The 13,261-nt window shown below is 37.9% G+C and overlaps 1 protein-coding gene and 1 long non-coding RNA gene across 3 annotated transcripts in view; one reads left to right on the plus strand and one right to left on the minus strand.

Annotated features, from left to right (window-relative positions):
- Positions 1–13,261, plus strand: part of LOC137858228 (uncharacterized) — a 120,095-nt gene that overhangs the window by 82,084 nt on the left and 24,750 nt on the right. The window lies entirely within an intron of this gene.
- Positions 1–13,261, minus strand: part of LOC137858227 (sodium channel protein type 2 subunit alpha-like) — a 125,130-nt gene that overhangs the window by 36,791 nt on the left and 75,078 nt on the right. Inside the window, exons 3-11 of one of the 2 annotated variants that reach the window (XM_068685649.1) lie at positions 12,683–13,006; positions 10,259–10,379; positions 9,837–9,924; positions 8,867–8,995; positions 8,311–8,402; positions 7,008–7,244; positions 6,427–6,490; positions 5,051–5,192; positions 4,400–4,606 (exon numbers count right to left, since the gene is read on the minus strand). In XM_068685649.1, coding sequence (XP_068541750.1) covers positions 4,400–4,606; positions 5,051–5,192; positions 6,427–6,490; positions 7,008–7,244; positions 8,311–8,402; positions 8,867–8,995; positions 9,837–9,924; positions 10,259–10,379; positions 12,683–12,955 — 1,353 coding nt within the window. In that variant the 5' untranslated portion in view covers positions 12,956–13,006. Of the gene's footprint in view, positions 1–4,399; positions 4,607–5,050; positions 5,193–6,426; positions 6,491–7,007; positions 7,245–8,310; positions 8,403–8,866; positions 8,996–9,836; positions 10,012–10,258; positions 10,380–12,682; positions 13,007–13,261 lie in introns of those variants that run through there. The other variant, XM_068685650.1, reaches the window with a different exon arrangement.

The raw sequence follows: 13,261 nt of genomic DNA on the forward strand, positions 1-13,261 counted from the left end.
ATTTTATATTTTATTATTAATATTATTATATTTATATTTCATGCAACATCTAAAACATATGTGAATGATCAAATGCTTTAAAATTCCACAATCTTTTAAGAATGCTATAGTGCCTGTTTCTGAGGTTTATACCACATGACTTGTAAATGTGACAAAAGCCTAGGTGGATTTGAATTTAAAAAAGAAAAATAGCAGTAGATTATTTTTTTTTAATTTCAGTGATTGCAATTGCATGCAAAAGAGCTGAATGCAGTTATACTACGTTAATACAGTCTGTATTAACTTTGTAAACTGATTTTAGCTATTACTATGAACAGCTTCCCTAAGCTGCTATTAGGGAAAAACTCTGGAGGTATTACTTGCAGCTTACAGTCTTAGATTCACTAGTGATAACACAGGTAGTATAAGTAAGTAAAATTTATGAACAAAAACATTTTTAACTTTAACCAAGGCTTGAGAAACATTTCACAACTACTAGAATTACTTTTAAGTTGAGAATTTGAGAAATTCAGCATACCAGGTTACTAGATACTAGCTCCTGATAAGAAATGTTTATTAAAAAAACTATTATTCCAATTTGTGTTTTCTATTCTCAGATCAGAAAATCATTAAAACTTTAGACATTAACCTTAAAAAAGAAATACACATTCCTCTATATATTTCACAAGTATTTTTAGACTGCTTTCTCCATGGCTTCTTATTACTTTTAGAATATATTAGATAATTGTTGGGTTTGTTCCAAATGAATCACAGAATCACAGAACGGTCTAGGTTGGAAGAGACCTCAAGATCATCAAGTCCAACCTCTGACTTAACACTAACAAGTCTAAACCATAAAAGTCTAAACCACTAAACCATATTGCTAAGTTCTACATCTAAACATCTTTTAAAGACTTCCAGGGATGGTGACTCCACCACTTCCCTAGGCAGCCTGTTCCAATGCCTCACAACCCTCTCAGTAAAGAAGTTCTTCCTAATATCCAACCTAAAACACCCCTGGTGCAACTTTAGCCCATTCCCCCTTGTCCTATCACCAGGCACGTGGGAGAATAGACCAACCCCCACCTCTCTACAGACTCCTTTAACGTACTTATAAAGAGCGATAAGGTCACCCCTGAGCCTCCTCTTCTCCAGGCTGAAGAAACCCAGCTCCCTCAGCCGCTCCTCATAGGACTTGTTCTCCAGACCCCTCACCAGCTTCATCGCCCTTCTCTGGACTCTTTCAAGCACCTCGATGCCCTTCTTGTAGCAAGGGGCCCAAAACTGAACACAGTACTCGAGGTGCGGACTCACCAGAGCCGAGTACAGGGGGACAATCACTTCCCTAGACCTGCTGGCCACACTGCTGCTTATGCAAGCCAGGTGGCCAAGAAGGCCAACAGCATCCTGAGCACACTGCTGGCTCATATTCAGCTGACTATCAACCAATGCTCCCAGGTCCTTCTCCACCAGGCAGTTTTCCAACCACTCATCTCCCAGTCTGAAGCTCTACTTGGGGTTATTGCGCCCCAGGTGCAGGACCCGGCACTTGGCCTTGTTGAACTTCATGCAGTTGACCTCAGCCCATCAGTCCAGCCTATCCAGATCCTCCTGCAGAGCCTTCCTACCCTCGAGCAGATCGACACATGCACCTAACTCGGTGTCATCTGCGAACTTACTGAGGGTGCACTTGATCCCCTCATCCAGATCATCGATAAAGATATTAAAGAGGACCGGCCCCAGTACCGAGCCCTGGGGAACGCCACTGGTGACCGGCCTCCAGCTGGATTTGATTCCATTCACCACGGCTCTTTGGGCCTGGTTATCCAGCCAGTTTTTAACCCAATGAAGCGTACGCCAGTCCAAGCCACGAGCAGACAGTTTCTTGAGGAGAACACTGTGGGAAACGGTGTCAAAAGCCTTGTTGAATTCAAGGTAGACCACAACCACAGCCTCTCCCTCATCCACCAAGCACGTCACTTTGTCATAGAAGGAGATCAGGTTCATCAAGCAGGACCTGCCTTTCATAAACCCATGCTGACTGGGCCTGGTCACCTGGTTGTCCTGTAAGTGCCACGTGATGACACTCAAGATAATCTGCTCCATGAGCTTCCCTGCCACTGAGGTCAAACTGACAGGCCTATAGTTTCCCGGGTCTGCCCTCCGGCCCTTCTTGTAGATGGGCGTCACATTTGCTAGCCGCCAGTCAACTGGGACCTCCCCTGATAGCCAGGACTTTTGATAAATGATGGTAAGCGGCTTGGACAGCTCCTCCGCCAGTTCTCTCAATATCCTCGGGTGGATCCCATCTGGCCCCATCGACTTGTGCACATCCAAGTGCTGTAGCAGGTCACCAACCATTTCTTCATGGATAGTGAGGGCCACATTCTGCTCCCCATCCCCTTCCACCAGTTCAGGGTACTGGGTATCCAGAGAGCAACTGTTTTTGCCGCTAAAGACTGAGGCAAAGAAGGCATTAAGCACCTCCGCCTTTTCCTCATCTTTCATAACTAAGTTCCCCCCACACCCAGTAAAGATTCTCCTTAGTCCTCTGTTTTGCATTAATATATTTGTAAAGACATTTTTTGTTGTCTTTGACGGCAGTAGCCAGATTGAGCTTCAGATGAGCTTTGGCCTTTCTAATCTTGTCCCTGCACTGCCTCACAACATCCTTATAGTCCTCCCGAGTGGCCCGCCCTCTTTTCCAAAGATTGTAAACTCTCTTTTTCCTGCTAAGCTCAAGCCACAGTTCTCTGTTCAGCCAGGCCGGTCTTCTTCCCCGCCAGCTCGTCTTTGGGCACGTGGGGACAGACCGCTCCTGAGCCATTATGATTTCCTTCTTGAAGAGCGCCCAGCCTTCCTGGACTCCTCTGCCCTTCAGAACCACCTCCTAAGGGACTCTACCAACCAGTGTCCTGAACAGTTCAAAGTCAGCCCTCTGGAAGTCCAATACAGCGGTTTCACTGGTCTCCTTCCTGGCTTCTCCAAGAATGGAGAACTCTACCACTTCATAGTCATTCTGCCCAAGACAGTTTCCAACCACCACATCTCCCACCAGTCCTTCTCTGTTTGTGGAGAGAAGGTCTAGTGGGGCACCTCCCCTGGTAGGCTCACTAACCAGCTGTGTCAGGAAACTGTCAGGAAGCTATCTTCCATGCTCTCCAGGAACCTCCTAGACTGCTTTCTCTGGGCTGTGTTGTGCTTCCAGGATATATCTGGGAAGTTGAAGTCTCCCACGAGAAAAAGCGCTGACGATTTCGCAACTTTTGTCAGCTGCCTGTAGAACTCCTCATCAGTCTCCTCATCCTGGTTTGGCGGTCTATAACAGACCCCCACCAGGATGCTTGCCTTGTTGGCCTTCCCGCTGATCCTAACCCATAGGATACTCAACCTTATCATTCCCAGCCTCAAGTTCTGCGACATCAAAACTTTCTCTGATATAGAGAGCCACACCACCGCCCCTTCCATGCTGCCTGTTCCTTCTGAAGAGCCTATAGCCACACATTGCAGCACTCCAGTCAGGAGAGTGGTCCTACCACATTTCCCTGATGGCAACCAAGTCGTAGCCTGCCTGCTGCATGATGGCTTCCAGCTCCTCCTGTTACCCATGCTGCGTGCATTAGTGTAGATGCACTTCAGTTGGGCCATTGCCTTCTCTCCCAGCCTTGCCATTGTTCCCCCTGGCACAGCTCTAACAAGCCTTGTTTCAGCCCCGTCCCCCTTCTTACTTAGTTTAAAGCCCTCTCAATGAGCCCTGCCAGCTCCTGGCCTAGGATCCATTTTCCCCTTAGAGATAGGGACCCATCTGCGGCCATCAGGCTGGGTGCCGAGTAAAGCGCTCCATGGTCAACAAAAACTAAATTTCTGTGTTGGCACCAGCCTCTGAGCCACGTGTTTATCAGGTGGGCTTTCCGTGTCCTCTCTGTACCCCTCCCTGCCACCGTAGGGATGGACGAAAACACCACCTGTACTCCTGCTCCATCCACTAACTGTCCCAGTCTCCTAAAGTCCTGTTTTATGGTCTTCAGGCTTCTCTCTTCAATGTCATCACTGTCAGCCTGGACTATTAAAAGAGGATAATAGTCAGAGGGGCAAACCAGGTTGGGAAGCTTTCTGGCAATGTCCCTGACCCTGGCCCCAGGGAGGCAGCAGACTTCCCTATGGGTAGGGTCAGGCCGACAAATAGGTCCCTCTGTTCCCCTGAGAAGGGAGTCGCCCACAACAATCACCCTTTTTTCTGTCCTGGTAGAGTCAGTCCTGAGGCATGGAGTTGACTTCCTAGGCATCCTCCTGGGTAGACTTACTACCTCTTCCTCAGGTACCGGTCTCTCAAGCTCCAGGGCCTCAAACCTGTTGCGTAATATCATGCAAACATCATGCAAAGAAATATGCTAAGGCTCAAATTCTTTTTAGAAAATACCTGAGCTTCTTCTTGCTGCTTCTTCAGCTGTTCAAGCATATGCTGCAAGTCTGCCTCCCTCTGTTCTGCCTCAACCATAGTTGCTTGGTTCTGTTCTTCATAGGCCATGGCAACCACAGCCAAAATTAAGTTAATCAAGTAGAAGGAACCCAGAAAAATGACGAGAACAAAAAATATCATGTATGTTTTGCCAACAGCTCTTAACGTCTAGAGGAGAAGAAGAAAAATGATCCATGTGGTGAAGACATGCATCAATTCTGCAATTCACAAACAGACTGAATTTTAAAAAGACAAAACTTTTACATTACTAAAGATAATACTTGTTAAAACCAATTTTCACACACATGAAAAAACTATGGTGAGAGAACTAATTTATACAAAGACAAATTAAGATTCATATTTTGCTGTGAGAGAATATACATTGTACAAATGAAAGAAAGGATCAAAAAATGTACGTACCTCTTCAGAAATCATGTGAGATTCTGTACTAAGAACCCTTGTCTGCTTAATTCTGCAACTGAATTTGCTTTCTTTCATAAATACTGCACTTTTTCAACTGCTGTCAATAGCTGTGGTATGTAATATAAACAAAGGCCCTTTCTGTGTTTGGTTTGGGGACAGCTGGACACAGTGATTTTATCATATACTCACCAGCTGATAAAGATTTTCCCAGTAGTCTTGTGTCATAAGTCTAAACAGGGACAAGAAAGCCCAACTGAATGTGTCAAAACTAGTATATCCATAGTTAGGGTTTCTTCCAGCTTTCACACAGATAAACTCTTCTGGACATTTACTAGGGAAAAAAAAAAATTGTAATGTGTATGAAAAAAACGTATCATTAAAATGCTTTTAAATTACTGTATCTTGAGTTTCCAATAAAGATTAATTAGACCTTATCTGTCAAGGTAGCTGCTGCTATTTGTGGCTTACATTTTAAAAACTTTTGAGGAGAGGAAAACAGTGCTCTTTTTTTCTAAGCCAGCAAATGGCAAACAAGTAAATGAAAATCTTTCTTTCAAACTTCTCACCATTATACACAAAATAAAACTTATTCCTAACAGATCAATATTATATCTGCAGGTGCCTCTTCAATGGAGATAGTATTTTTGATTAATACAGAGGTTCCATAAATTGAACACTTCCATGCAAGAGAAAGAGTTGGTATAGATATTTTTTTTGTTGAATTTTTCATGCCTGCAGGGTTGGTATACCAGGTTTCTTGGTTCCTTCGGGTTTGTGAAATAGTCAAGTCAAGTTAACAATTCCACAACAGGAAATAACTGCCAGAGATATTATTTTAAGCTCCTGAAACTCTACGTATCAGTTTTGATAGTAGGTGATCCAATTCTGTGGGCACAGTATCTCTGTTATGATTCTATTCCTGAGGGTTAGAGGAGGTTTTGCCAACAATAAACTTCATGGAAAGACACTATAAAGATTTCTTTCCATACATGTGTGTGTGTGTATATATGCATATATATACATATATATAACATTACTTGATATTTACACACAAAAAGTTTACAAAAAAAAGCTTAAGTATATCTGTTTTAGACATAATTATCCAAAATAAGGGATGGACTGATATATCACTACCATCTAGTAATGTTATTTTATTACAAAGAATTGTTGTAAAGAGAGACCAAGATAGTGCCATGCATGAAATCCACAGACAGAAGAATACTGAATATTGCCCTCCCAAAAGTCAGTCTTAAAACACAGTTCCCCATGCCTTTTTTAGAGATGTGAAATGACTTGAAGTCTTTGAAACAGAAGTACGCTCTCAAGTTATTGATAATGCAATATCTACCTGCTGAAATAGTATTTGTCTAGTTAAGAGTTTTTAATTTTGCAGCAAAGTATTTTCTCACTTAGTATTTTTACTCATTCAAGTATTTAGTTACTATGAACCATGACCATACATTTTTCATTATGGATTTAGGTAGCTAAATTAGCTTTTTAACTTTATAGTGGTATTGTTTATGTTTTGTTTAAATGGGTGGTATGTAGTTTTCATTGCATCTTACCCTGCATCTGAGCTATTGCCACAAAGCAGAAAATCCTTTTGTCCTTCTAGACGATAAAAATGACCTAAAAGAAAAGAAATGCTAAATTATTACAATTAAGGCAAGGAAGTACTACACCGAACTACAGTAATGTGTCAGAAGATGCAATCTTGATTTGTTACACCCCCCACCCCCAAATAAAACCAAAAAACACCTCTTCCAAGGCCAGAGAGACTTTGGTGTCTCCATCTTTGGAGACATTCAGCACTTTCCTAGACACGATGCTGAGAAGCCTGCTCTAACGACACCTTGCAGCTGGACCTCAGCAGGACTGGATGACCCCAGAGGTCTCTTTCAACCTGCATGATTCTGTGATTTCCAACCTAACCCTACAATTATGTTTCAAAGCGCAGTTAAATGAAAAAAAACATCACATCAGTGTGAATTTGGGAGGCAAGATATAAAATATGTACTCATTGTCATCCTATTTCATTGATACTTATCTTCATCCTATAACATGACATGGTAATCTAATGTGTTTGTGCACGTATGTGTGCTTATACACTAATACTTCAACACATCATTTCAGCAGTGTTTCTTACTTTCATTCTCAATGTATGCTGTCCAGTCAAACTCTGTACCATTAATGTACGGAGCTACGTATTTTTCAAAAGTCGTTGAATTTTTTGATGGCCATAACAAGCATTTATTCTTCAAGTTGCCCATGAACAGCTGCAGTCCTATTAGTGCAAACACACTCAGGCAAAATACAGTCAAAATCATTACATCTGAGAGCTTCTTCACAGACTGAATTAACGCTCCCACAATAGTCTTCAAGCCTGCAAACAGAGGCACATTTTTATTAAATATTTACCTAAGCTAAAATACAATGTGGATCGCTCCAACACACTATTAAACATCATGCACAGCTGCACAAGAATAGTCTTAATATATTTTTCAAAGGAAAAAGATATCACTAAGTCCCATAGCTCCTGATAAACAAATTGGAAGCTATGAATGGTGTGCATTCCAAAATACCTGTTCTACAAATAAGCAAGTAGCATTTTTTACTCATGCTCCCTGTACATGTTAACTACATGTGAAGGGAGCTATTCCGGTTTTATTTTCTGCTTGATGCCTCTTCCTCCAAACCTGTGCCAGTGTCCTTATCCAATTCACAATATATTGGTTCTATAACAGCAAACAAAAAACAAAACACAATTGCATTGCAGCGGAGATTTTAATGGTACCATTATAATGTGTACTATTCAGCTGGAGGTGATTTGGTGAAGATAGGCATCTCAAGATAATAAATAAAGCATGCAATCCCGATGCTACTCCTTAATTTCTTATTCTTTTATCGAGGTTTTAGCTTTTAAAATACATTGAAATTTTCAATCTGAAATGTCATTGATAAATGGTAGTATTCAGATTAATAATAGAAAAATGAGAAGATAATTAATTTTGATCTTTATTGTGGGAGAGAAAATTTGACATCATGAAATAGAAATTATAGTCTACGTAATACATGGGCTATATAATTCAATTTCTCATGCATGAATTTATTAAACTCTGAGGCTGAGTGTTTTAGAGAATCAGAAAAATAATCAAGTTTAGTTTAGTTTAAGTTAAGACTGGAGCCTAAATCCTGTTAAAAACATGAATTCAGCTTCTGTGAAAATTTCAATCAGCCTCAGTGTTTAACCTCGCTCTCACCTGGAATGACTGATATTGTTTTCAAAGCTCGGAGAACTCTGAATGTTCTCAACGCTGAGACATTGCCCAGGTCCACAAACTCTGTCACATATCTGTAGTGAGGGATTCCACACACAAACACAATGACAGCACACACAGAATTAAACAGAGGTGATGTAGAGAGCTTACTATGTTACAGTTACTTCTTACCTGGAATTACAGAAATAGTTTTCAAAGCTCTCAATACTCTGAAAGTTCGAAGAGCTGAAACATTGCCTAGGTTTACAAACTCTGTTATATACCTGTAGAATTAAATCACAGTTACTCAGAATTAAGATAGAGTGTATATTACTTACCTGGACCTGTAATCCAGACTATTTTTTAGGAAGGGTGAACATTAAATGAAAGACTTACATTTATATTTTCCTGTTTCAATGGAGTTTTCCCTAGGAAGCATACCCTTAAGTATTTCCATTGAATGTAAATTAATATGAAACTGATTACCATGATTTTATTGTTTAAATATACTTTATACTTTATAACAGATTGTTCAATTGTAACTTCTCTTTTGTACTGTGCAATAGTCCACTAATTCTGCTGTGTGCTAGATCACGGTAAACATTAAAATGGGAGAAGTTGAAATGCATTTCGACTATAATTCATTTAAAATGAGCTAACATAACCCAAACAAATTATTACCATTTCAGGAAAAAAAAAAAAAAGTTATGGCTGGTATTTTACTTAAAGTAAATAAATGTATACTTACGCAAAGGAAATGACAATAAAATCAAGCCAGTTCCAGGGGTCACGAAGGCAAGTAAAATCATCTATACAGAAGCCTCTTGCAAGGATTTTTACCAAAAATTCAAAAGTATAAATACCAGTAAAAGTGTACCTATGAGAAAACATCAAAGTAAAAGTTTAACATTGTCATTTAATGATATAACAATATAGAAATAACAGAATAACACTCAAAAGCCGTGATTATTATTAAACAGACGGTAATGGTAATTACAAACTTACATCAAACATGACTGTTTTCCCACCATTCTTCTGCATAGTTATGGGATCTTTACTTTTTAATCTGAAACGTATTTGTGCAGTTTCTGGCACGCATGGGTTTGAAATTTGAATACAAAGTAGTAATACAAATACGAAGAAAATATTTTTTTGTAAGTGAAAATTTCAGTATGGTTGGCATTTCAGAAATAAAATCCACATTTAAGTGAAACTTAGTGTTTACTACCGCTACCAAAGTCAGACTTTAGAATGTCTAACAGTAATCCTCATACTTTGATATGAAAAGCTTGGGTGTTAATTTTTTTACATTTTATTAAGCATTAAGGTGATTCAGTAGTGGCTATTCAAAGCATCTTACTGAAAAGCAATATTGTCAGTTTTATAGGATTTTTCTTCTTCTTTTAATAAAAATGCTAACAGAACAGCTGAAAAGGGAGAGAGCACAAAAACATTACAAGTACAAAAATTATGATCAAAAGGATTAAATCAGTTTTATTCAGGGAAAAAGGGTAACAATATCACAGCTTTTTTTCTTACAGCCTGCAGGCCTGTAGTGGTTTGAGTTGCAGCTAGTATTAATCAACAGGCTAGAGAAAGAATACCAGTTTGCACATGATATTAAGTAAAACCACACAGCTTAGCTCTTAATTTAGCTTTTCATTTTAAAATCATTGAAAAAAAATAATATATATATATTTATATATAATTTTACTTACTCCACATTCTTTGTCCATTCTGGTAGTTTACTCCATGTCATGAATACACAGTTTGTCAAAATAGTGAGCATAATAAGCATGCTGAACAATGTTGACTGCAGTTAAGGAACTTACACTTTCCTCATGCTGAATATGCATCACACAAAACATGAGTAGTTGACCGGGCTTTAGAACACTGACAACACATACAATACAAATCAGTTTTAAATGACTAAAAATGCCATATTTAAATCAAAGATGTTTCATATTCATGATACCATTAATTCTGTAAACTAGGTATACATGCTAGCCTTCATTCATTTTGAGAGAAAGAATTAAGGGGATGAATACATTTAAATACTAAAACCAACAAACATTGTAACATATTTCAAAAGACCAGTAACTATTATGTTTTTGTTTTAAGCAAACTAGATAAAAAGGATATGAATGAACTAAAATCTTAATAGCTATTCTTCTAATAATATTGAAAGGAGATAAAAGGTACAAGGCAGAGGTGGCACTGAACCTGAAGATTGTCTTCCCTTTATTCAATACTATAAATGTCTTTAAAAAAAAAAAAAAAAAAGAGAGAGAGAGAATAGGAAATTAAGGATATGTTTGCAACCTCACCATAAATAGAGGCTGCACTTACACAGATTAAGTAGCCAAATTTATTTTCAATAAAATTATTCAAGCAAGTATCTGATTGTGTATTTTCTCATAAGCAAGGAAAACTGAAAACCATACATTCTTTTTCTCTGTGCTCTTAATGTCTGCATTTCAACATTTTCCTGGATTATGTAAGTGAAGAATATAATTAAAAAATTGTCCTTTTAAAACAGTAAAAATGTGTGCAGCTATATTGTATGCACTTCAGATGAAACCTGGCAGTGCAAAACACAGCACCTAATCAATCATTTTTGGAGACTCATCAGCAACTACTTAATCATTTTTGCACTTCGAAACTGCTTCTGAAATTAGATATCCTGGTTCTTAAAGACTTTACTGCCTTTATTGTCTGAGCAGTTATTTCTATTACCATTTACACAAACATTTTTAATTTAGACTAAAACTGTTATCTAATGAAAACTTAAGTCAGTATACATTTTATGATAATTTTCCCAAATGACAAATATCTGGAAATAAGTAGGTTTTAATATTGATTCTTCCTGTTGTATGCCGATATTCTATTGTAACAGAAATGGATCATTTGACAGTAGAGCTCATGGTGTAGAAACAACTAAAGTAACTGAAAACACTATACCTAATTGTTAGTCTTCAACATTCTGTACTAGAAAAATACTGCTTTAACCAAGTTGCTTCATATGGAAGATGGTAACCTGTTTATTATCCATTCTGTGTTTCAAGAACCTATTTTGTGTTTTTAATTCAAACGTTTTATTGATTTTCACAATGAAATAAGAACTTGCTTATTCTGTACTGCCTTTTTAAAGTAAACTCAATGTTGTTTTCATTTTGAACATCATTCTGCTTCTCTTTTCATCATCTAAGATCTATACTTGCTAAAGCCACCACCCTTGATCTTGTCTCCTTTTGTAAACGGCTTCTCTATAAAAGAAACTCAGTTGCATTATAATAGATGAATATGCATCAATTTATTTTTCATTTTCAGGTCTATTCTGGACCTATAACAAAGCTCAATACAGAAACAGGAAGTAGTAGACACAGCCCTATTTCAGAAGAGGATGTGCTACTCACGAGTGTTTTTATGCTGTTTTGCAGACATTTTGTTGTTGCTGTTGTTAATGAGCCACAAAATCTCTTTTACATTAAACAGAATTAAAAAAAATATATAAAAAAATTAGGTAATATTTCCAAGAAAATTCTGCATACATGCAGATATAAAGTGACTCTTAAAGGAATGATGGAGAGACTTTAAATAACTTCCTTGCACTGTAACATAATATTGAGGGCACATGACCTCAAGATGTCCTACCAATTACTGTCTTCGTGTTCCTTGTGGGGCAGCACTGGGAAGGATTACTTACTAGTAAATTGGTATTAAAATCATCAGGAAAAACATAACTGGACAGAAAATCTAGTCAGACTCAGAAAAAAAAGTGCAGTGATCCTAAAGCAAAATCAAGCAAAATGAACTCATGTCTACACATGAGCTGTTACCTATCCACAGAAATCATATCATATGAAGCTGGCAACATGTGCTAATAATCACATTTTTATTTTTTTACTTATGTCCCTCCCTAGTCACGTAGAATTTAACAAGTAACTCCAGGTGAGTTTTGTTTAGCTTTTTTTTTTTTTTTTTTTTTTTTCCAAAATATTTCAATAAGTTTTTAACGCATGTTTGACAGTAGATCATATTGGCAGGTGACAGACAGAACAAGCACTTCATCCAAAGTAAATCTGTTGCTAGACTGGAAGATAGTGCAAGAATTCTTATAATATCTAATAATTTAATTCTCTGAGGAAAACAAACCAAAAACTTTAGCTGCTTAATTAGTTTCCTTCTTAGCCTGCTGAACTACATCTTAGTACTATGTTTCCTCAAATCCCCAGTAACAGAGTAGCCAGAGAGAGATGAAGTTTTCCAATGCTTCAGCATTTCATCAGATCTGAAGAGATTAAAATACATTAATACAAAATCCATTAACAGAAAAACATCATAAGGAAATCTTAGACATTAGAAAAAAAATCATAAAAAAGTAACCTAAGTAGAAGACTCACCGTCATATTTATATTGCATTCAAAATGATTAACATGGTATCATAGACTTTTAAATACTTTCAATAGGGCTTCTGACTACCTTCAACAGGTAGTAAACTACAGCATTTACCACTTTGTAGTTCAACAGGTATATTGTAATTATAATCTTAGTAAATGCTTACTTTTTTATTGGCATAATATGGATCCAGGTCCTCCAGGGGCTCAGAAACCATTTCTGGAGGAATATCACCATAAATAAATGGCAGCGTCTTTCCTGCCTCCAAGTCATTACTTGGCTTTTGATGATTTTCTTCATGACCACCATCATCTTTATGCTCATCTTTGTCACGGTTAGACTTTTCATCAGCAATACGCTTCTCAATAGCTGCAAGAGACTCTTGGGTGAAAAGGAAGAAGCTATCAGATCCTGGTGGTACAAACATTGCCTGTGCCATCTTTTCATTCTGCAAACTTTAAACACTTTTGTGCTCTTGTGCAAGAAGATCCTAGGAGAACATGAGGGATGGGGAGTGGGGAGAAACAGAAAAATTAAGAGAGTACAACAGCAAGACAATTCCCCAAATAACAATTTTCTGCATAGTATAGTAGTTATCTGCCTCTTTTCTAATTGTAAAGAACATAAAGAGAAGTATTTGAATTAATTTTCAGAGACAACAGAAAATTAGATATCTTAGCTTTTCTGAAGTACCAACATGGCAAACAGATACAGTTTAGGATGTAAAGAAAAGCATGAAAGGAAA

This window comes from Anas acuta, chromosome 6 (assembly GCF_963932015.1).
Source record: "Anas acuta chromosome 6, bAnaAcu1.1, whole genome shotgun sequence".
NCBI classification, from domain to species: domain Eukaryota; kingdom Metazoa; phylum Chordata; class Aves; order Anseriformes; family Anatidae; genus Anas; species Anas acuta.